The 23419-nt window shown below is 40.6% G+C and overlaps 1 protein-coding gene across 3 annotated transcripts in view; it reads left to right on the top strand.

The window, feature by feature from the left end:
• The window catches only part of KIDINS220 (kinase D interacting substrate 220), a 72791-nt gene that overhangs the window by 26168 nt on the left and 23204 nt on the right, over positions 1-23419 (top strand). For all 3 annotated transcript variants that reach the window (XM_069851620.1, XM_069851619.1, XM_069851618.1), the window contains exons 18-22: positions 1159-1299; positions 1782-2025; positions 2194-2282; positions 3698-3842; positions 6764-6926. In XM_069851620.1, coding sequence (XP_069707721.1) covers positions 1159-1299; positions 1782-2025; positions 2194-2282; positions 3698-3842; positions 6764-6926 — 782 coding nt within the window. The remainder of the gene's footprint in view (positions 1-1158; positions 1300-1781; positions 2026-2193; positions 2283-3697; positions 3843-6763; positions 6927-23419) is intronic.

Genomic DNA, 23419 nt, shown 5'->3' with positions numbered 1-23419 from the left:
ATTTTTTCAGTTTCTAATTGTATTTTTGCTGAGGGGAAGGTACTAGGGAAATATTTGTACTAAATTGTCACAATTTAGTAAAAGTTTACTTTAGATCATAACATTAAAACGAATAACGTTTTTGAAATATTCTGAAGGTGAAGAACCACGCTTAAGTTCAGCTGTCAGCAGCACCTCTTTATTGAGGTAGGAATGGTAGCACTGGAAGAACATTCCAAACCGGTTCATGTATTTAATGAAAAAATACAGAAAACAGGAATGTTTTACTGGATTGGCTTTAAATTGATAAAGAACGTTCCCATCAGGCTGCCACTGAATATCCTGTATTCTCCTGTTTGAAAATAAACTTTAGCATTGTGGTGGTTACCTTCATAGATGACAGCCAGCGCATTGTATAAGAATGTGTTTTGCACGCATTGTTGTAGCACAGAAGACCTTGTCCTGTCTTGCTGCTATTTCCTGACAATTGTTTTCCGAGTGATACTCAACTGGCATAACTTCAGCCCCTTTGGAGTTAGGTTCCCCCTTTGAAATTGGAGGAGAGCAGTGTGTCTGTCTGGAGAGTTGTTTGCATGGCTTAGGTCATCTTATGTGCACGTTCAAGATTAATCGAGTGGTGAGGAGATCAGAGTTTAATGTCTACCTGTTAGTTGCTGAAATTAAGACAGGTGAATTGCACCTTTGTTTTCGTATTAAGGGTAGCTGATAAATGTGTAACTTAATGTTGAAAAACTCTTCGGATGCTGCCCTGGCAGCAGTTGCTTGGCTGGAAGGCAGACAGAAAACCCAAGTGTCCATCATATGCAAAGCATTTTTTGGGGATTAGCTGAAGCTACAAATGCTCTTGTGTTTACTTGTGAAATACTGATTTACAGTACATAAATGTTACTTTTTAAATAACACTGTAATGGAATTTAAATAAGGATAGTTTGAGATGTTAAAGTGGAATGTGCAGTTCTGTACGTTTTTGTACAAATAGGGAATTAAAATTCTGGAAGTGACATTTTAGGACTTCAAGTATTTATAAGCATGTATTTTTTTAATCTTATTGAAGTATTTTTGGGACAAGTAGCAATCTGTAAAAGGAATTCTATGTATTTTTGTAAGTTTCGAGTGTTATAGAGATGTCTTTTCTTTCGTTTCTTTTTATTTTTGTAGGTTTTGAAATGTGAAGTGGAACTGATGGCCAGAATGGCGAAAACCATTGACAGCTTCACTCAGAACCAGACAAGGCTTGTTGTAATTATTGACGGATTGGATGCTTGTGAGCAGGACAAAGTTTTACAGATGCTCGATACTGTGAGTTGGATCATTTTATAAAGATGGCCTCAAAAGTGATGGGTTTTAGAAATTGACAGTTAGTCCCAGGAGGGCTGTACGTGGTAATGCCTGTGAAAATTTTTGAAATAGTGAGATGTGAATTATTGAAAATTAATTTCCTGCTGAAACAAGCTTACAATGTTCAGACAGTTTTTCGTACTTACTGAGTAATACTTAAATGCTAAATAATTGGTGGAGCTAGGACATGACTGCACAGTATTTTCTTGGTGATGATTCTCACTGTAACTGCTACTGCTTATTTGTCAGCTATGCTGATTTCTAATTGTGGATAAGTTTCTAACCTTAGATATCTTGCATAGAAGAAACAGAAATCTCTATATATTTCTTCTCAAGTTTATAACTTGAACAGAAAGAATATGAAGTGTTGAGTCAGATGTTCAAATGATCCACAGTTATTATTAATTATTATTGACAAGATGTACCATCTACTTTTTTTACAGGTGCGAGTCTTGTTTTCGAAAGGCCCATTTATTGCTATTTTTGCAAGTGACCCACACATTATTATAAAGGCTATTAACCAGAATCTCAACAGTGTTCTACGTGATTCAAACATAAATGGACATGATTACATGCGCAACATAGTCCATTTGCCCGTTTTTCTGAATAGCCGAGGGCTCAGTAATGCAAAAAAACTGATGGTAGCTTCGACAACCAATGGGGATATTCCTTATGCAGATAACGCAGGTGAGGTTGTGCGGAAGGATGATGTGAAATTAACAAAACCAGGGTTCCAAAAACCAGGGTTTTGGAACAGACTATTTAAATAATTTGCAGATGATTAGTGTTATTTTATAAATCAGTCCAATGTCTATGAATGGAGAGTATACCTGCCTTTTTATTTCCTTTCCATAGGGTTGCATGAAGAGGTTGACAGGAGAGTTTCGCAGAACAGTCTTGTAGACATGGCCAAGCTCGGTAGCAAAACTGCTCTCAATAGGCGGGTGAGAGAGATTTTTAGACTAAGTAGAGAAACTGATAATACCTTTTCTCCTTTCTGTTCTTTTCTTTTTTTCTGTCATGTTTTTAATCATGTCAACTTGGAAGACTTGTCAAACCATTCTTATGAAGTTATAAGTGATGCATGTAGGAACAGTACATTCTTAGATCAGTAGACTGATGCTCTGTCAAAGAGGAAAAAGTTTGCTTGCAAACCATTGCATTGTTTTGCACAAATACTTAAATCCAACACTGTGTGAATGCTGAGATGGTAATGATACAGCATGCTGATATCATAGAATCATAGAACAGCAGGTTGGCAGGGACCTTAACTGTCATCTGAGCCAGCCTCTCCTGGCCAAAGCACGGTCTAGCCGAGATGGCCCAGCACGCTGTGCAGCCAAATCCTAAGTGTCCAACGTTGGGGAATCCAGCTCTTCCCTGGGGAGATTATTCCAGTGGCTGACTGTTCTCACTGTGAAAAGAGAGTCTGTGTTCTTCGTAGCCACCCTTTAAATACTGGAACATGGTGATGAGGTCTGCCCTGAGCCTTCTTTTCTCAAGGCTAAACAAACCCTATTCTCTCAGCCTTTCCTCATGTCAGGCTTCCCAGTCCTTTGATCGTCTTTGTGGCCTTTCTGTGAGCCCTCTCCAGCCTGTCCTCATGCTCCTTGTGCAGCAGGGACCAAAACGGAGCACTGAACTTGAATGCTGGTAGCTATGATCTAGGCGAGTATGTATATTTTAGATTATTTTTAGCCTGGTGTCACTTCATCACAGGGTGTTGCAGCAGGAGGTGGTAACTGAGCAAATCAAGGAATTTAGAATATTATAGTACCAGACTTCCACTGCATCGTGTCCACTATGATTTCTTTCCTGCTTTCTGTTTTGTTTTCCCATCTTTAGATAAAATCAGTAAAGTGGTTTAATAAGAGGTATTTAGGGAGCATTGAAAAGCAACGTGGAGTCTGAGAATTTGGAAGTTTTTGAGCTGCCATAGGAGAGACTTGGAGTTTTGTAGAGGAAGCCAATGTTCACTTTGATTTTAAAATTTAAGTGGGAAATGGATAGTATTAATATTTTGTAGAGACAGTGGGAAACAGTGATGGCAATGCTGAAATTAGTAACATTTTTACAAAATATCTCACTGTGTCACTGTGAGATGCCCTCCCAGAATTGTCATAGAATTAAAACCTGTAACTCTTACTAGTTTTTAGCTTTCATGGAAATCAGGTTCAACTGTTACACAGCTAAATCAGAATTAAATTCTGATAAATATTTGTATAGTATTTCGTGTCAGCCTCACAGACACATGTTCACAGAGGTTCTAACTCAGTAATGAAGTGAAACTGAAGTATTTCAAATACATACAAGTTTTTGATGCTAATAAATGTTCCTTGCTTTTTTGTGTCGTTATCAGGACACTTACCGAAGACGCCAGATGCAACGTACCATGACCCGGCAGATGTCTTTTGATTTGACCAAGCTGTTGGTTACAGAGGATTGGTTCAGTGACATCAGCCCTCAGACCATGAGACGATTGCTGAATATCGTTTCAGTGACAGGCAAGTTTGGCATGTTTTGTTTGATTTGCTTGTAGTTGTGCTTAGACATTTCAGTGTGTAAACTAAACTCAACCAGTCAGCCTCGTGTTCATTTTATTAGACTTACGTAAGTCTAATAAAGTCATGTTTCATGTAGTGAGTGAGTGGGGGATGATTATTTGCTGTCTTTTCTATTACAGACACTAAAAGGCACTGACAGCTAACTGGTTCAGAACAACTAAATCAAGTGCCTTTTCACACTGTATGTGGTTAAGTGGATAACTCTGCAACAGTGTCACATGAGTGTGGGAAGCTTACATGGATTCAGGAGCAATTACGTACCTGAAAGTAAAATTCATCAAGTGCTAACAGAAAGCAAGCAATGAACCACAAATTACCAGGGACTGCGGTATTGCTTTCCCCCAGGTTCTGAAGCTTTTGCATAAGCACTTGCTGTTATGCTGTATGAGCCTTCTGGGCAACTTGGGCCTTTACTCAGAATTGGCGTGATCTTTAACCAGAAAAAAATATCCTGGCATAAGCTTCTAGCTTGATTTCAGTATCCTTAACTCATTTTTGCGTTGATGTGAAAGCCAATACTAGCTTTTTCAAAAGGATCGAATGTCATGTTTTCTCTGTTCCAGGCTCTGTATTCTGAATATTTATAAGTCTAGGAAAGAAAATACAGTGCTTCTAAAATTTGAAATAGCTAGTTGAAAAAAACCATACAGATATTCCTGCTTTTGCTTTGTTTCTTTTATTTATACTTAGGCTTGCACACAATTGTAGCTTTCCCGTTGGCCCGTTGTACATCAGTGGTGTCTTTCAGAAGAAGTGATGCAACTTTGAGCTCTTAGCAAATTGATCCTAGTTACAGCTTCCTAGATTACACTGTAAGGGAGATCTTGGAAGTTGACATGAATCCTACTCTTTATGGTTCCTGTCCTGTAGAACTCTTCCCCTGAATATAATGGATTACTTCGTTTTATACCACTTCAGCTCTTTTAGCCTGAGCTCCTGATTTTATAAAGGATCTCACTAAATTATGAGCAGTACTATACTAGAAGTGGAGAACAAAGTGAATATTGCTTTGTTTTGAAGGAAGAGAGTTCTGCTCTTGTTTTTGTAGTTATTTCAGCGTTAATCAAATTATCACAAGCTTTGGGTTATGTTAATGAAAACAGAATCTTTAAGACTTGTGATTTCAGTAAGCCTAATAAAATTAGGTTGCTAGGAAGACTACAGTAATAGTAGCAATAAAATATTGTGTTAAATGACTTTTGTCATTTCTAGAAATATGACCTCTATCTTTCTACAATAACATTTAAAGTAAAAAAGTCACTTTAATTTTCTAATGAGAGATGGATCATTTGAGAGGGAGAATTTTTAGGAAGAAGACTTTTACCGATACAGAAATATCACAGTTGCCTGCAGGTGCATCAAGGAAGGATCCAGCAGATCTGGTGTTTGGTTCTGCATCGGGTGACTGGAGCCAGATTGCTTGCACAGGGCACAGTTCAGACACCAGCCCGTCTCTGCTGCAGAGCACGGAGCTGGAGTTGGAACCATGTCCAGTTTTACTTGGGGCGTTTGCTTCACCAGGAGATGCACAGTAATAATAACAGACCCAAACTGAGCTATTCCTGCTCATATGTTTGGCTGCAGAAACCCGCCACAGCAGTTCTGCTGCACCCACTACCTCGCTTCACACTGTGTTTGGGAGCGTTTATTTCCAGCGTGTCACAAGTAGGTGGAGCTGGTTCAGCTCTGGTACAGTGCTGAGGGGATCAGCTCCATAGAAAGTACAAAACAAGGTTAGAGTTTTGTCTCTGAGCTGAGGTTCAGCTCTGTTGGACCGGCTTGGGTAATGCAGAGGGGTGAGCTGTCTCTGCAGTTCCATCCTCAGTGCTTGCACAGTTTGGATTGCCCCAATTTACCTTCACTCAGGTTTACAAAGAATTAGATGTAAATGCTGTTCTCAGTTGAGTAAAATAACCCATGGCTTATTTTCTGTTGCATTGACTTAAAGCTAATACAATAGAAGAGCATTAATATGTTGTTTTCCCCTGCTTCTTCCCCTTTTTAGCGATCATTCATATGTGACAACGTTCCTAGCTAAACTTTTAAATAAATGTGCGGTCTCTTAGCATTGTCATTACAATCTGTGGTGTGTAATGTCTGGTTTTGGCAGATTATAGAACAGATGTGAAAGTATTACAAAATCACAAACTGTTAGTTGTAAAAACAAACCAACCCCTGCAAGAACACTTCTAGTGTTCCACAGTCTGCGATTATATGTGGTGATTTCCTGAACGGCTGCACTAGCAGAGCCTTCAGGCCGTAAATTATGTGTCTTCACCAATATTAATAGTGCAATTCTAGAAAACTTGCCAAAACTTGAAATGCTGATTTTAAAGATTATTTTTGTTTGTAATTCACACTTAAAACTTGTTAACTTAAAACAGCCTTATGTTTATAGCTTTGAATTTCACATTATTGGCTATTGAAGATGGCAGTTGTAGCCTTATCTTGTTTTGCCCATATTTCATATGCTGATGCGCAGATCTTTCGGAGCATTAGCATGATTTTTGTGTTCAGATTGAGTAGTCAGTGCTGTGTGAAACTTACTATTGAGGTTTTGTTAAATTAACCTATGATTCACCTGTAACAGGATGGTAATAATTAGTGTTTAACCTGGAATGGAAGTTTTGGAGAGTCTCATGTTCTGACCAGTGTTTGCAAGACTTTTTATTAGGCTGTCATATGGTGGTTTTAGGTGCAACTTGAGATGATTTTGAGTTTACGGAGCTCAAAATATAATATTAGAAACTTCCAGATCAAGTTAAAGGATTGCATCATTGTTACTTTGAGGGGAAAAAAGAGTATCTTTCAAAATGGAAAAAAATTTCCCGTGTTTCCTCTTTCCTTGCCTGTTACATCAGGTCGTTTATTGAGAGCTAATCAGATCACATTCAATTGGGATAGACTGGCCAGTTGGATCAATCTCACAGAGCAGTGGCCGTACAGAACATCGTGGCTCATCCTGCATCTCGAAGAGACTGAAGGCGTCCCAGATCAGCTGACTTTAAAAACCATTTACGAGAGGTAGGTGTTATTCTGGTAATGGTATGCACGGCCAGTGACTAAAATAGCTGTCAGCATTGATTTATTAAAATAACACGACTTTCAAACAGCTCCCAAGTTGTGATCTAGAATTCCCACAATCTTACTCTTTTCTGTGAACTTTTGGAAACTTCTAAATGACTTTAATCACTATTTAATGTGATTTTCTGCATTGCCAGTGCCAGTTGCTGTCCAACAGAGCAGTCGGGGTGTTGCAGCTGAGAGCCAGTGGGGCCTCTGTTGCCTTTCAACGTGGCTCTTCAGAACTTGGCTGTGAGTAAGAAAGCACTCGTGCGTTGTGACAAGTGACCTGATGACAGTGGGAGGAATGGAAGAGAAAGGTTGTGACTGGGACTTGGGCCTATAGGACAAAAAAAAAGAATCTGAAAGTCAGTGAGAGGAAGGGGGCTTGACTTGTGTTGAAAATAACCGAGAGCGTATGAAAAGCGAGTCCAGAGAAGAGCAACGAAGCTGGTGAGGGGGCTGGAGAACAGGCCTTATGAGGAGCGGCTGAGAGAGCTGGGGGTGTTTAGCCTGGAGAAGAGGAGGCTGAGGGGTGACCTCATTGCTCTCTACAACTACCTGAAAGGAGGTTGTGGAGAGGAGGGTGCTGACCTCTTCTCCCAAGTGACAGGGGACAGGACGAGAGGGAATGGCCTCAAGCTCCACCAGGGGAGGTTTAGGCTGGACGTTAGGAAAAAATTCTTCACAGAAAGGGTCATTGGTCCCTGGCAGAGGCTGCCCAGGGAGGGGGTTGATTCACCTTCCCTCGAGGTGTTTAAGGCACAGGTGGACGAGGTGCTGAGGGACATGGTTTAGTGTTTGATAGGAATAGTTGGACTCGGTGATCCGGTGGGTCTCTTCCAACCTGGTTATTCTGTGATCCTGTGATTCTGTGAAAAGAGCAGCTGAGGTAAAAAGGGGAAGAGCGGGATTGTCAGAAAATCTGGAGACTTGGCAGAGTCCAGGGAAAGAACGGAGAGGAGAGTGAACCTGGAAAGGAAATTTTGGGAAGTTGCCCTACCCTAAGAGTCAGGGAATGAGAGATTAGATGGAAGAGGGTCTGAGGTAGGCTGGAAATGGTTAGTGTTGAGTGTGGAATTAGGGTAGATTGGGAAAGATGAGATTGAGGTTGAGATCTGAATACAGAACCCAGACAGTGGAGGGACAAGGGTGGACTGGGTATGATGAGGCTGAGGACTGAAGATGACAAAGAGGGCAGTAGTACAGTGGGGTGGCTTCAGGCTGAGGGGTTGTCACTGAAATAGCAAACTTCAGGGGTGAACAAATGCAGGATTAGAAGATGCTTTCCTCTTGGGAGTGGATCCAGATTCTGGGTTTACATTTCCTCTGCAAGTGACAGATACTTGAGAAATCGATGCAGTAATGGGACCCCATGTCCCCATTGTGGGTTCACACAAGTAGTGCCACCAATGTTTATGTCATCAGGTGAGTACAGTCAATCAGAGTCATTAGGGCTTCCCTCTCCTGTCCTGCTTTCCAGTACTCTTGCTGTAGGTTTTTTTAACTTTTCTTTATTTAGATTTGCTGTGTTGCACATTTCATAATTTTATATTTTCAGTATTTATTCAACAAACTTACTACAGTCGTTTGATTCAGTAATCAATAGTAATAGATCACTGTGGAGTGATCAAAGCCCAAGGCTGTCATCGAGACAAAACAGTGTTTAGGGCTTTTGATAAACCGAAGGAGTTATTGGAGACCTGAATTGTTCTCCTAAGGGTGTACTAGTAATCCTGGTATAAACTAACATTGCATCTGTGGTAAACCAGTGTGGTAAGAAGGAAAGGACAGTGGCAATTGAATGTGAATCACTTATTTGGGTTCTGGATTATTTGTTGTTAGTACAGACACTGATATTCAGTGCCAGCTGAAGTGTGTCGGGGTTTCTTACTTGAGGTGTGGAGATGTGTGACTCCCTGTGTGCTGTTGTGCCTCTTGCTGTGCAGGTTGTCTTCAGATGTAACACAGCCTCTTGAGTAGAGTGACAGTTCATTATTGACAGGTTTGACTAGGTAACATTTGACCAAAATAAATTTGTAGTGTATAAAACTAGGACTTGTAATTTGAAGAAACAGTGAAGAAACCTGAACCATGCACTAGAAAAGGGAAAGTGATGATCTTTTAATTATAGCTCTTCGTGTTCTACCTGCAGTAGCAGGAAAACAAGGAAAAGAAAAAGAGGACCAACATTCAGCATTCTCTAGCAAAAAATAACAACAGGATTAGTTGATACGGAAATGATAAAACTACAAGACTGAGATTCTTTGATTACCTAACCATAAAAAGAAACATTCATAATAATAACATCGCCACGTGTTCAGGAAGACTCAATGTCTTTCTCAGCCACTTCTGTTGAAGCTGTGCAAGGGACTAAATATGTAACTGCTGATGTAGTGATGGAGCCGAGATCTCATCTGTCTGCTTGTTTGGGCGATCATATGCGCAATATGGAAAGGTCTGTGAATTCTTCTCTGGGATTATCTAATGCTCTTAGAATTCTGTTTTATCCAAAATAATCCTTTGTGTCATTGTTCTTTTTATCTACAACTGGTTAAAGTTACAGAAACAGATAATGAAGACAAGTATCAGTTTGAAGTAGAGTGTTCACTTTAGTTCCTCTTTTAAAGCATCAGTGTTTGTTTTCTGAGGTTTTCTAGTTTATAAAGCAGGTTTTCCATTTGGGGTCTCATGCATAGGTGCCAGATTTTGATTCTTGTATAGCTTCTGTTCCAGTACTGAGTTTGTGTTACTTCTTCTCTGCTTTTTATTCTGCAAGGATTTTTTTTTTTAAATAGTTTGGTACTTTAGAATGGGAGCAAGAATGTAATTTTTCTAGGATTGACTAGTTCATGCCAAACTACTTTTTATCGTGACAGAGCAAATTCTTCTTTGGTTTTGCTGCATTTCTGCACTCTGAGTGTGTGGGGAGAGGGCTCTGCTTGGACTGCTCCCTTAGACGAGAGGACTCTTGTATGTTCAGTGTCAGGTGTAGGAGTTACACCCTTGATCCCATTCTCTGTGTAAGTAGAATGCCTATTATTATAGTTCTTTCCCAGCTTTTAAAATACCATTTCTTAAAAAGCTTGTGAGTCACCAGGATTCCCTTGCAGGGAGAACTCTCCTTTGTCACCTTTGTACCCGCTGATCGTGCGGGGCAGAGTCATAGATGTGTTCCAGGTACCTCCCGCTAAAGAGCGGCAGTAGCTGTTCTCTTCTGAGGGCGCTCTGAGGCTGACAAGCGGTAATAAAACCAATGATGTTTTACTGCTGTACCTTTGGAGGCAGGTGATAACCAGCTCTTCACTGCCAAACGCAGCTGATGCTGTGATGTGTGATCTGTGTGTGCTGAGTGTGGGGCCTGGCTGTAGGGTGGTGCTGTGCCGGCAGGTGGCACTGGCACAGTGACTCTCTCCAGTGTGGGTCTGGCAGCATCTATTTGCTTGTTTGCATTGGCACGTTCTGTATTCATATTTAACATTAGCGATCTGTTTTGCTTAGGTGCTATGTTTTTCAGTATTTCAAAGAATAAGCAATACTTTCACAACATATAAAAAGTACAGTAAAATTAAAAGAATCGAGTAGTCAGGCATTAAGAAATGAAAGAATAGAGTACTCTGCAGTTCATTCCCCTCTACGTATGCATTGTGATATAATTTCTGTGATCATACACTATTTTACCCCTATAAAATTCTGTCTTGTCCAAATTTTCATTTTGCAAACTGTATGAGTGGGCTGTGTCGTAAAGGGGAGGGCCCTTTGCCATCACACCTCAGTGCTGTCTCTTACAGGTGGAAAGAAAACTCAGCTGAGACAATGGAAAGCTGCTCTGTACATTTCACCTGGACAATATTTGTGCCTCTAGGAGGTGGTGGTATGCAGCTTATAGTTCTGTTTGGCTGAGACTAGCAAGTGCTCGGTGTTCAGAGCTAGATCTGAAGCTAGTGGAAGCTCTGTGCTCCGTAGCTCGAGTACTCTGAGTAAACTGTCTCTCTCAGTTTGGTTACTACAAAAGTACACCTAAATCTCTTTGCTTTGATTTGTTGTTAAAAAAAAAAAAAGCTAACTAATATTCATAGCATCACATAATGGTTTGGATTGGAAGGGACTGTCCAGTCCAAACCCCCTGCAGCAAGCAGGGATGTCTTCAACTAAATCACATCACTCAGAGCCCCATCCAGGCTGGCCTCGAATCTTTCCAGGGATGGGGCATCTACCACCTCTCTGGGCAACCTGTGGCAGTGCCTCACCACTCTCAATGAAAAAAATTTCTTCCTAAGCTCTAGTTTAAACTTCTCCTCTTTCAGTTTTAAAGCATTACCCTTGTCCTACTGCTACAGGCCTTGCTAAAAAGTTTTTCCCATCTTTCTTATAAGACCTCTTTAAGGATTGAAAGGCTGCAATAAGGTCTCCTGGAGCCTTCTTGTCTCTGGACTGAACAGCCCCTACTCTGTCAGCTGCTTTTCACAGGGGAGCTATTCCATGCCTTTGATCAGTTAATGGCTTCCTCTGGACCTGCTCCAACAGGTCCGTGTCTTTCCTGTGCTGAGGGCTCCAGAGCTGGACGCAGGACTTCAAGTGAAGTCTGAGCAGAGCAGGGGGGGAGAACCTCCTCCCTCACCCTGCTGGCTGCACTTCTTTTGATGCAGCCCAGGACACGATTGGCCTTTAGAGCTGTGAGCGCACGGTGCCAGCTCACGTCGAGCTTCTCATCAACCAGCACTTACTGTGAAGTGTTGTTGGGGAAGGAGTCTGTGAGTGCTTCTCTATAGATACTATGATGAATATGGAAGACTTTGAGTATGAAACCTCTTCTGTCAGGAAGTCTTTACTGTGTGTCTTTACTGTATCGTACTATGCAGAGATGGGAAAACCTATTGAACATTGCGTTGGCAACATTTTCCTAGCATCTTAAAAAATACCAGCCCAAAACTAAGCTCTAAGTTTGTGGCACAGGCACACCTCTGTGAGCAGCCTTTTTGGGTTGGTGTCACTTACATTTCTCTTTTGGTAATGGGCAGAGATGCTGTGTTGTAATTCTTGTGTAGAGGGGAACAAGCCCGTGTTCTGTAATTGTGTCAGATTTTGAAAATAAAATGCGGAGTCTGCACTGTTGGCTTTCAGTCCAGCTTCTGGAAAAAAATGTCTTTACTCTTCTTACTTCCTCAAACTCACCTGCTGTTCCAACTCGCTTCTAACCTCTCACTTCCAGCCTCTCTCTTTGCTGGTCTGGATCTTTGCTTGGTTTAGCTTTCCAGTTGATATACTTATTAGTATGAGTATTTACTCCTTTGGGTTTATGTGTTGCCTTTTCAAGTCTTCTGTTATCATCAGGATTTTCATGTAGCCTTGCTTCTTGCCAGGTTAAGCTCCTAATTCTGAATTCTTGTCTGTTGTGCTTGCTTTCCTCTTTTGTGTTTAGGTTGTCTGTGGTCAAGTCCACTACTGTCATTAACCATCTCTCCATCCTGGTCCACTTCAATTATTTTTACCATTTTATTTATAAATTGTGACATGCAGTTAATATTCCTATATGTTTGTCATAGAATCATAGAATGGTTTGGGTTGGAAGGGCCATCCAGCCTCAAAGCCGATCCAGTCCCACCCCCTGCCATGGGCAGGGACACCTCCCACTGGACCAGGCTGCTCCGAGCCCCATCCAACCTGGCCTTGAACCCCTCCAGGGATGGGGCAGCCACAGCTTGCCTGGGCTACAGGGAGGGCAGCAGGTGAGATCAGGGCCTCACCACCCTCATCGCGAAGAATTTCTTCCTAATGTCTAATCTAAATCTTCCCCCTTCCAGTTTTAAGCCATTCCCCCTCATCTTGTCACTCTATGCCCTTGTAGCACCTCCCTCCCCAGCTTTCCTGGAGCCCCTTGCAGTACAGGAAGCTGCTCTAAGTTCTTCCTGGAGCTTTCTCTTCTCCAGGCTGAACAACCCCAACTCTCAGCCTGTCCTTGCAGCAGGACGTATGCTGCGTATGCAGGACCTGCCTTGTGCTGTGCCGTGTTCTTCTGCTTGTTGCTGTAAAGTCTTCCTGATGCTGGTTTTATGTAATGCCAAAGTGGTTTGCAGAAGTTGCAAAAAGCAAATTTATAAAGTCTTGAAGTGGAATAATATACGTGGGCTTTCTGTAAATGAATTTAGAAGAGAATTAAGTTGTCAGATTAAAGCAAGTTTCTGTTGAGTGTTTGCAACTGATACTTCTCAGACTTGTAAATTAGCCAACTATGGGAACGTGCTCTCTTGTGGAGCTAAATGAAACATGCACGACACCAGAATAAATGTCACTGCCAGATCTAAGTAAATGATGCATTGGGAAAAATCACTGTGGTGTTTGTAGGGAGAAGATATGTTTCAAGAAACTGAATTCTCATCAAAGTCAATGAACGTGTGAAGAAGGCAATGTAATATTTCAAAATTTAAGAAATTTTAAGCAAGAACTTGATCTAAGAACTTTTAAGTGTATTAAAATTTAAGGTAATAACGCGCAAGATTGTCTCAGGAGAACAAAAGAAAGAAGCAAGAGATAGGAGTGTCTCATGAGAAACTTGCAGGTAAGGTTTCCAAAGCTACCGTTTCTGTTCGTTGACCTGCCTCTAAGTGGTCTGGCAGATGGAGAAGGTGCAATGTGGGGATATACAGCTGTTTCACAGAGGTGGGTGGAAGGTGCTGTGAGTAAATTGCAGATCAAAGTCATTGCGGTTCCAGGTATCATAACATACTGGGGAAAATCATCTCACTGGCAATCCTGCTGACATAGGAATGGGCTGTAAATCTGTGCTGAGGAAAGAAATGTACAAATCATTGCTGATTTCTCTGAAAAAATGTGTTCAACAGCAGTCAGAAGATGAAATGGAGACTTTAGGAGGTATTAGCAAAGCAACAGGAAGAAGGAAGGTATTATTATGCAAATCTATTATGTATCTGAGTCCTAAACACTCTGTGATTCTAGTCATTGCATTGCAAAAAGATTGTACCCAAACAGAAGAGATACTAAAGGGGATGGGGAAAGCCCTGGTCTCACATCAGGTTTTGCTGGGAACATCAGCACTGTCTGATTTCCCGTGCAGCGAGGAATCCCTGTTTTGCTTGAATACTTTCTCCCCTCTCCCTGAATACCTTTTTGTTTTTTGGATTCTCAGTTGTTGCTCAGATGCATTTATTCCCCCCGGGCCTTAATTTTTCATTTCAGCTTGAGGCTCTGTGTTTTGGTTATCTTACTTTGTTTCTTGATATTTTCTGCTGCTTAAGACTGTAGATGGCAGTGATTTGATATTGCCACCTTGTTGATTAAAAATCGTGCCATTAAATCTGATCGTATGGGAGGGAATGTCTTCTTAGTCCGTCTCCTCATTAAGTTTACTCACTAAATGAGATAATCGGCTGAATGTATTTTATCTGTTAACATCCTGCTTATCACGGCAGAAACCAAAGTCTGCAGTATTTTGTCTATTGCAAGATGTTCCTAGAAGTCACTTAAAGCAATTTTGTAACCCTCGTGGCCTGTAGGCCTTTGCTCTTCTGAAAGCTGAAGGTGTTGGGGAGAGTTTCTGTGTATGTGAGCTGGCCGGTTCTGTTTGATATAAGGCAGATTTGCCTGTCTGTCCCATTGCAAAAGCCATTGGTTGGTGAGATGTCTGCACTGATTGAAGTCTGTCCCACATGTTAAAGTTTATGCAGCTGAAAGTGGAACTTCAAGCATGTATATGTCCCTTGAGTACAAGAATGTGATTCAGAACATGACTGACTAAACTTGTAAGCACTCAAAAAACTATAGATGTCTAAATTTTTATCCCAGAAGTTTCTGCAACACCTGCAGTTCTGCTAGTGCGTGAATGTCCAGAATTGCTAATGCGAGGCCTCAGGTGAGTCTTCGTGACGCTCGCCTGTGCATCTAGAGTGCGTTCAGAATCCTTGCGAGTCAGTAGCTGAAGACCTCAAAGAAACTGGACAGGTACAAGTGGTTTGAGCAAATTTGCAACAGGAGGAAAAGGTTAGGTAAAGGAGGAAGCGTAGCAGCAAAGGCTACTTTAGTTGAGAAATACATGTGGAAGAGGAGTGACAATACCTATTTTATATAAAATTTTGTGTTTCAAGTGTTACACCAACACTGGGGGAGACCTTATGACCGTTTTCAGAAACCTTCTGGTCTTAGTGAATGTGATGAATAGTCCAGGAAGGTGTTGGCCGTGTAGTAAAGTTCCAGTTGGCCTTCATAAAGAAGATGGCAGAGGACACCACACTACAGGCTACCAGAACAACTTAGTGACTGATCTGCTGTGGAGGCCCTCTTGGAAAAGATAAGAAGTCAGTATGAAGCTGATAATAGTCTGTGAGAATTTCCTCATGGTCTGGATGCCATCAAGGTATAATGTTCACCCAGGAATTTTAAAGATCCATGGTGAGTATTTTCCTCTTTCATATGTGGTTAGAATCTAGGTTCCATATCTCTCTGGAAATGGTTCTAACCGTTACCTGGTGAAATGGTGAGAGATGTAAAACCAGTCTATCTAGGAGGACAGTCCTAAGAGAGACCATGACTCACTGTCTCGGTGCTTAAAGATACTCACTGGGCAAAGGAAAGTCCTTGTCCTTGGAACTGAATTTGCATTTTGGTTAATGATACAGAACTTGTGTTCACACAGCCTATTCCTGTGCTTCTCACTGGCTGTGATGTTACTGTGCTTGATGTCATGGGGGGCAGTCCTCCCTGTCATTCTTTGCCTAGGCTTTACGCACACTGGTGTTTTTAAGACAGAATTTATTGATTCTTCGTGAGGACATTGGCAAGTAGTTGCTAGTCCCTGAATTTCTGTGATGTGACTGTTCTTATATATTCGTTCAGAATATTAGAGCATGAGAACTTGGCTCAGGATAGAAGAAATTCTCATGAGCCATCTGTTCAGATTAGGATCTCCACCTTTCTTAATCTCCTTGAAAACGTGCTTTTTGGGAAGCTGGAGGAAGCCATAGAAATCGGGAGTCTTAAATTTTTGATTTTGAAAAAAGCTGCATATCTTCCAAGATGAGAAGACTATTGTGCTTTCCTCAGTAACCATTAGTTAAAACTGAGCAACATACAAGTCATCCACCACTTGGGCTTCATTTAACCCCTGCAATAAAGTACTTGTGCACACGTGTGTGCATGCCTACCTAGGATGGATGTCAAATTAGATGGCAGAACAATGTACCTAGGCAGAACACGCTAAATTTACAAGAATAGCATGATAGTATGTTTCTTCTGTTCGCGATTCTTTTTTCAGTGGGAGACGGACTAAAGAATCTAAGACAGCCATAACTCCTTTATTGCTGGTTTTAATACTTTTGCAACTCTTACACCATTCTAAGGAATAATTTGTGGAAGATGTCTGCTCTGTTTGATTTATCAATGATGGAGAATGTTGGCATTTCTTCAGTTCTAGATGTTGTCTTTCCAGTTTCATCACTTGTATATGATTTTGATTGCTTTTTTCCTCAGTCTTTTTACCCCTTTTTGGAAGCAAACAGAGAAATAGTTGTCTCTAGTAATAGTAACCAGAGAAATACTTGACAACTCGCCCTCTGTTTCTCTTTTTTCTGCAGATTAAACTGGTAAAAACTAGTTCAGTTAAGTGGAACAGCGGTTGGTTACTGGGGATTTGGAGTTGTGCAGCACGATTTCCTTGGTGCTATGCGTTACTCATAAGTTTGGCTCTTTTGTGTGACCCGCCCATGTGAATCAAATTAGGAAATCACTTAGGCAGGTTCAGACATTTTTCTGTCTCATGTACAGTTAAAACTTTCTACTTCATTGTTTACTACTCCAGTTTAAGAAAGTGTATTTACGGCATACTAAAAATACCACCAAGATATAAATGATACAAAATTATTTTATTAAAGAAATTGATTTAAAAAAAAATCAGAAAATAGTATTCTGTAGCACTAGTAGTAACATTTATTTTTTTTCCCATATAAAGGCTCATTTATTTTTATAGCAATTTGATGACACATCTGCTTGCTTTATTCAGCTGAAAAGAAAATGTTGGTTCTTGGTGTTTTGTAAAATTGCTTTGTTAAATTATTTTCAAAATCGTTCAACTTTTAACAAATGACATTTGATACTAACATTGGAAAGCAATTTCAGCTAATTAAGTAGATCCTTCTATAAACCATTGGAACATTAAGATGACAAACTGTTCATTCAGGATTTTTTTAATTGGTACAATTATTGTAATTTTGTTGCAATTATGTGTTGAGCTAAAAGCTTTTGTCTAAATCATTTGAGTTTTTTTGTTAATATACATAAGTAAGAAGAAAAGTAAAATAAAAACTGAAGATAAGCATTATCTCTCTACTTTTTCATTGTAGCACTTTAGACAAGTATGTATTAAATTATTCTTTTAAAAAAGTATGTTACATGTTTTCAGCAAATCTCTAGCAACCTTAAAATTGAGGAAGATCATTTGAAATGTAACTTTTCTGAGAGATTATTATTCTAATTCCAGTTTTGACACTGTTTAAATACCTTTTAATAAAAATGGCGAAATGAACTTCTGAGGGATTTGCGAGTTGCATAAAGTCTATTGATGTTCTAATTTAAGAAGCGTAGCTTTTTAGCGATTATAGAAATTAGAAATAGAAAACCTATGGAAGGTGCCCCATTCATCCCTCTGCTTATAATGGTCTCTGCAATCATCTTTTGCCCAGACTAGGTTTATATAAATCGCTTCCTTTAAGTAGGCAATTTAATATTCTTGTGGACCTCACAGCATGTTATTACTTCTAAATATTTAACTTGCTTTTGGTTTTCATTTTTCCTTTTATTGCCTCCTACTTAAAACACAGAGCACAAAGTTATTAAGTTCCTTCTTGCGCTAGTGGTGTGGTCTCCAGGTTAAAAGGCAACGTGCCCGTCGAGTAGTAGGTGGTTGTTCCCCAAACTGCCTGCTCAGTAGACCGAGGTGAGGCAAGGCGTGAAGGAGCAGCGCAGAGAGTACCAGAGGACATGACAACTACAGGGAAGGCAGGTGAAAACGTAATAGGGAGAGAGAAAGAATTGGAGCAAAAGCCAGTCAGAACAAGACAGAGGAGTATTTTTTGCTTTTGTGGTGACCTTTGTAATGTAGAGTAATAAGTCATATTGCTGAAGTACTTCTCAGGTAATTTAATGTGATTACAGCATAGTTCATGCGCATTAATGGCACCTCTCAAAGATGCTGCTGTCTGTATTTCAGGTCCCTCCAGGCACCGCAAGTTGAGACTAGGGTAGGGTAGAACACAGAAGCCTTAATTTTAGCAACACTATAAAAAAAATAAAAATCAGGAAACATCTCTAACCCATGTGAGCCAATTCATGAGACTCTTGTACTTTTGGGGGAATTGAAGTTGTGAAACAAAATTGGAGTGAATGCCTTTTGGTGTCTGCTGAATGTTTTTGTCAAAAGTAGAATCTTTATTCAAAACCTGGGAACACGGGAAAAATTGTGCGGTCGGGTGATAAGCTGGAAATCCATCTCTCAGCTGCATACTGCTACTGGCCAGGATTCCAGCTCTTGCCCCACAATAAATGTGATGTAATCTATCTCTTGGGGGAAAAAGAGGAGATAAAATATTTTCTTCATATTCAGAAGACTTGTGCCTCACTGTAAAAGCCGATGGCTCAGCAGTAGCGTGGAGTATCAAGTTCTTTGGAAGCTGATGCTCTGAGCCTTCAGGCTGCCCAGGGAGGTGGTTGAGTCCCCTTCCCTGGAGGTGTTTAAGGCACGGGTGGACGAGGTGCTAAGGGACATGGGTTAGTGTTTGATAGGAATGGTTGGACTCGATGATCCGATGGGTCTCTTCCGACCTGGTGATTCTATGATTCTATTCCTTGCAACGACTCGCTCGTGTGCCTATACTATAAATGTGCCTCCTTAGGTCAGCTCTGACTTTTGAAGCTGCTTCAGAAGGGCAAGATAAGGAGCAGATCAGGCAATCCAAGTGCTCTGTAAAGGAAGTAATGTTCCTTTGGTCCTGGTTGGCTTCAGTTTTGATTATTAACCTGTTAATGTGGTAAAGCAATTGTACCTTTTTGCCCTCCATTTCTGGATGGTGTTTGCAACAAATTGGTGGCTTAGTCTGTGATTTACCCTGCGAAGTGGAACTTTGCTTCTGTGCGTGAAGTGTTTGCCAGGGACTTTTGCCTGGTTCTGAGGTTTCACTGTATGCCATAATGTAGCCCCCAAAAATCTTCTTGTGCTGGAGACTAGGATGAGCCATGGCCATTTCTAGTGCTAGAGCACCTGCAAATATTTGCTGAATTTCCCAAGTCCTACAGGTGGAGGTACAGAATAAAAGAATCCCTACATAAAGCCATAAAGTAGCTTTATAACTGACGTTCAGTAGTAAAAGTACCAAAACCAGATTAATACAATATTCTTGTATTCCACTGAATGAGTGATCCTGTTGGACTTGTCAGCCAGTGAGACAGAATTACTTTTTTCTTTACAGAGCAGCTTTGAGTAGCCTTAGATTCTTCAGTACTGCTCTGTTTCACTGCTCTTCCATCTGTGTAATAAATATATTTTTTTTTAAAAAATTCTTTTGCCTTCTGTAATTCAAGTAGCACTGCAAATCTGTGAATGAACCCAGGCATTTGTAACTATATTAATACTTCTTTTAATTACTAAGAATGTCTGTGTAGGGTGTATTCTGGAAAGTCGTATTAAAAGTAGACCTTTTAAATATGGCTGAGTGATGGTGCATAATGCTGGGTGTCAGAGATTAGTTCAATAAATATCGATCTTTTCAAGGATCAAAATTATTTTTCTTTCTGAAATGATCAAAAGCAGGAACACTTAGAACTTCTACTGTTACTTGAATGGATAGAGACAGTTTTGCAAAACAAGCTTTCTTGAATACCTACAGTAATAGGAGTATTAAAATAGCTATTGCATCTGTTCAGTGAAGTGTCTGTACTGCTTAATGTGCTCTGAGAGGGGTATAATTTTTGTCTAGCTATCAGGCTAGCTTTTTTGTTTTTAATCAAGATAAAGCATTGATTCCCTTGTGTTTTAGTATTGAGTTTGCGATGACTTTTTATTCTTGCCTTTATAATGGCTTTAAGTTTGAGAGGGTGGGTTTAGACTAGACATTAGGAGGAAAATTCTTCATACGGAGGGTGGGGAGGCCCTGGCCCAGGTTGTCCAGGGAAGTTCTGGCTTCCCCAACCCTGGAGGTGTTCAGGGCTGGGTGTCCCCTCCCTTGGCAGGAGGTTGGAATTAGATGATCTTTAAGGTCCCTTCCAACTCAAACCACTCTATGACTTTATACGTGTGTGGATGTGAGCAAATGCTGGTTTTCAATGTCCAAACAGCCTGTTGGATGTTTCAGTTTGAAAACATATTTGCAGCACTGTGGCTCTGTTGATAGTGCTGCAAATCACTCTAGAAAATTCACATTAATTTTGCAGAAGTTAATGACTCTTGTCCACGTAGGTGTTTTTTTCTCCTCGTATTTTACAGGAACAAAATGAGGTTTGCCGAAGAGTAACTTGTAGAATTTCAGCAGGTCTAGTGAGGTTCTTCTCCCTCTGTGCTCGGCACTGGTGAGACCGCTGCTCGAATCCTGTGTTCAGTTCTGGGCCCCTCGCCACAAGAAGGATGTTGAGGCTCTGGAGCGAGTCCAGAGAAGAGCAACGAAGCTGGGGAAGGGGCTGGAGAAGAAGAGGAGCGGCTGAGAGAGCTGGGGGTGTTTAGCCTGGAGAAGAGGAGGCTGAGGGGAGACCTCATTGCTCTCTCCAACTCCCTGAGAGGAGGTTGTGGAGAGGAGGGATCTGGGCTCTTCTCCCAAGTGACAGGGGACAGGACGAGAGGGAATGGCCTCAAGCTCCGCCAGGGGAGGTTTAGGCTGGACATTAGGAAAAAAAATTTCACAGAAAGGGTCATTGGTCCCTGGCAGAGGCTGCCCAGGGAGGGGGTTGAGTCCCCTTCCCTGGAGGGGTTTAAGGGACGGGTGGACGAGGCGCTGAGGGACATGGGTTAGTGATTGATGGGAACGGTTGGACTCAGTGATCTGGTAGGTCTTTTCCAACCTGGTGATTCTATGATTTTATGAAATCTGTGCTGGGACCTTCAAAGCTGAACCCTCTGTTGTACCAGAGTGGCTGTTCCCCAGCCAGCCGTGCAGGTGCAAGGTCAATTTATACCAGAAGAAACTGGAAGCAAATTCACGGTCTCTTGAATGGAAGATATGATAATGTGCCTCTATGTACTTGCAGTAAATGGTCCTTATTACAGAAAAGAGCCAGGAATAATCCATAGTTGTTGGAATATAACTTAATTCACACTGAAAGCAATTTTTAAGGTTCTCTTCGTTCAAAGTAATGTTCTGGTTTGGACCCCTTCCTTTCAAATCCAGGTAGTTTCTCGTGGAAACAGATGCTGTAACACTGATGGATTTTGATGTGTCCAATTGAAAGAACAGTTCTTCTGCCTCAGGAAAATCCAGCCCCCAAATGAGAAAAGGGTGTTTGCAGTGCTGTATTTTTAGATCTGTGTGCTTATGTTTTAGAAAAAGTAACTCCTGAGGTGCTTTACATGCTAACCTTTTATTGTTTTTATCTGAGAAGTACAGGCACACGCAATTTTTGTGACGCTTTGCCAGAAGATTATAATTTACATAAATATTTCTTTCAAAGGCGTAGTTTAAGACATGGGGCTCAGGAGGTTAGAACAGAGGCTTCAATCTGCGCACCAGCAGTGGGCTCTTGGCTCCTGAACAGGAGCTTTGTTCAGCGCATTGAGAACACTGTTCACATTCAGGCTTAAGTAGAGCCGGCATTAAAATTCAGCTAATTTGTTTCATGTGATTCATCAGCTGTGTGTTTTATTTAAATCTATGTCACATTCTCTTTTGGCTTTTCACTTGGTAGATTTAAGTGTTGAAGTAGGCCACACTTTTTAACCCTTCAGTCCCTGCCTTCAGAACTGACTTCATTTTCAGTTTACCAGTATTGAACTCTTGTCTAGAATACTTAAATTTATATAATTACAGGGTGTGTTAGTGGATTTGGTTTTTTTTACATTTCTGATGTTTGAATACAAACATATGTATTTACAGTCAATTTAGCTGTAGTTTTATGTACAGCAATATAGAATAACCTGAGGTAATATTAGTGTAAAATATACACTTTTCAGGTTTTGTTGGGTATATAAGCTTTCCTTTGGTAATGCCGATGTTCTTAATTTTTTTCTTCTGACCACTCACTCCTAGAGGAGAGGGCCACTTTTAGCTCCCTTTAGATTTCTTTGAACACTGTTGGAGAATGATCTGTTTTCATTCTTTGAAACTGTGACTGACTTCTGGGTGTCAAGTTTTGCTTCTTGCAGAAACACCACCTCTTGTTCTCTTAAGGCTGAGCCTGTAAAGCCTCACGTACATTTTCTTACTGCAAATAGAGTTATTCGTAGATACTACTTATGACAGCATGATATGGCAGTACCCTCCATCTGTTGGGTACATGGTCTATTAAGATGTTTTCCGGTAAAATTTATAGGAATTTGTTGAAAGATCAGATTGAAAGATTAACATCCAGTTAAAATACATTTTTATCTTAAGAGAGTTTTGCTTCAAGCATCTAGCATTGATCCTCAATTCTTTTGTTTTTCTTAACATTCAGTGCTGAATAGACTAAATCTGGCACTGTTGTCCCTGGAATAATCCCGTGGTACATAAAATTCTTTGTTTTGTAGAGGATCTGAAAGTAAATATAAAAGGAAATTGTTGCTTTTAAAAAGCTAACAAATTGTCAAATAAGGTATGATCATTCAGCTAATGATAGACTTAGTTCATTAATTGTATTAAAGATAAAATTTAATTATAAGTGTTTTGTTGTTTTCATAGACACACAAGTATGTGTTTATTTAACATGAGAGATTCTTGGCTGCACTTTACCCAGTTACTGAGTGTACATAAGGGCTCCTTCCTCCCTTTCCACCCATGCGTCTGTGCACTCTGTCCCCCACGACAGCACTGGCGGTTCCTTAGCTGCTTTGATTGTCCAGGAATAAGAGAAGACTCTCAGGCTTTTTTGTGCTCTGATGACTTCTTTTAGCAAGGTACAGCAGCTCACCAAGCAGTCAAACATGTCTGTGCTAAATCGTCTCTTCTCCTGGAACTGCGGTCATAAAATGTCTTTGAGAAAGCCCATAAACTGCTGAGTTGCATTATTAATTTTATTTTTTTATATAGTTTTTTATTTACTTCTAATTTTTTTCCTCATAATTTTTTCTGGTTTTACTTCAGGTAGAGTTGTGTGATTGCTTCACCGGTATCCGTGCAGAGTGCCCTCACTGTCACTTTATAGTCGTTACCCTAGCCATGCCAGCCATTCTCAGTGCATTCTTTCACTGTTTCCATTTTCTGTTATGCTCGGTGTGGGAAACACTTTTTCCTTTTAGCAATCCTCAATTTCGATTGTCATTTCTCATT

This window comes from Phaenicophaeus curvirostris, chromosome 2 (assembly GCF_032191515.1).
Source record: "Phaenicophaeus curvirostris isolate KB17595 chromosome 2, BPBGC_Pcur_1.0, whole genome shotgun sequence".
Lineage (NCBI taxonomy): Eukaryota > Metazoa > Chordata > Aves > Cuculiformes > Cuculidae > Phaenicophaeus > Phaenicophaeus curvirostris.
The sequence above is the reverse complement of the archived record's forward strand: the minus strand, read 5'-3'. Positions and strand labels throughout refer to the sequence as shown.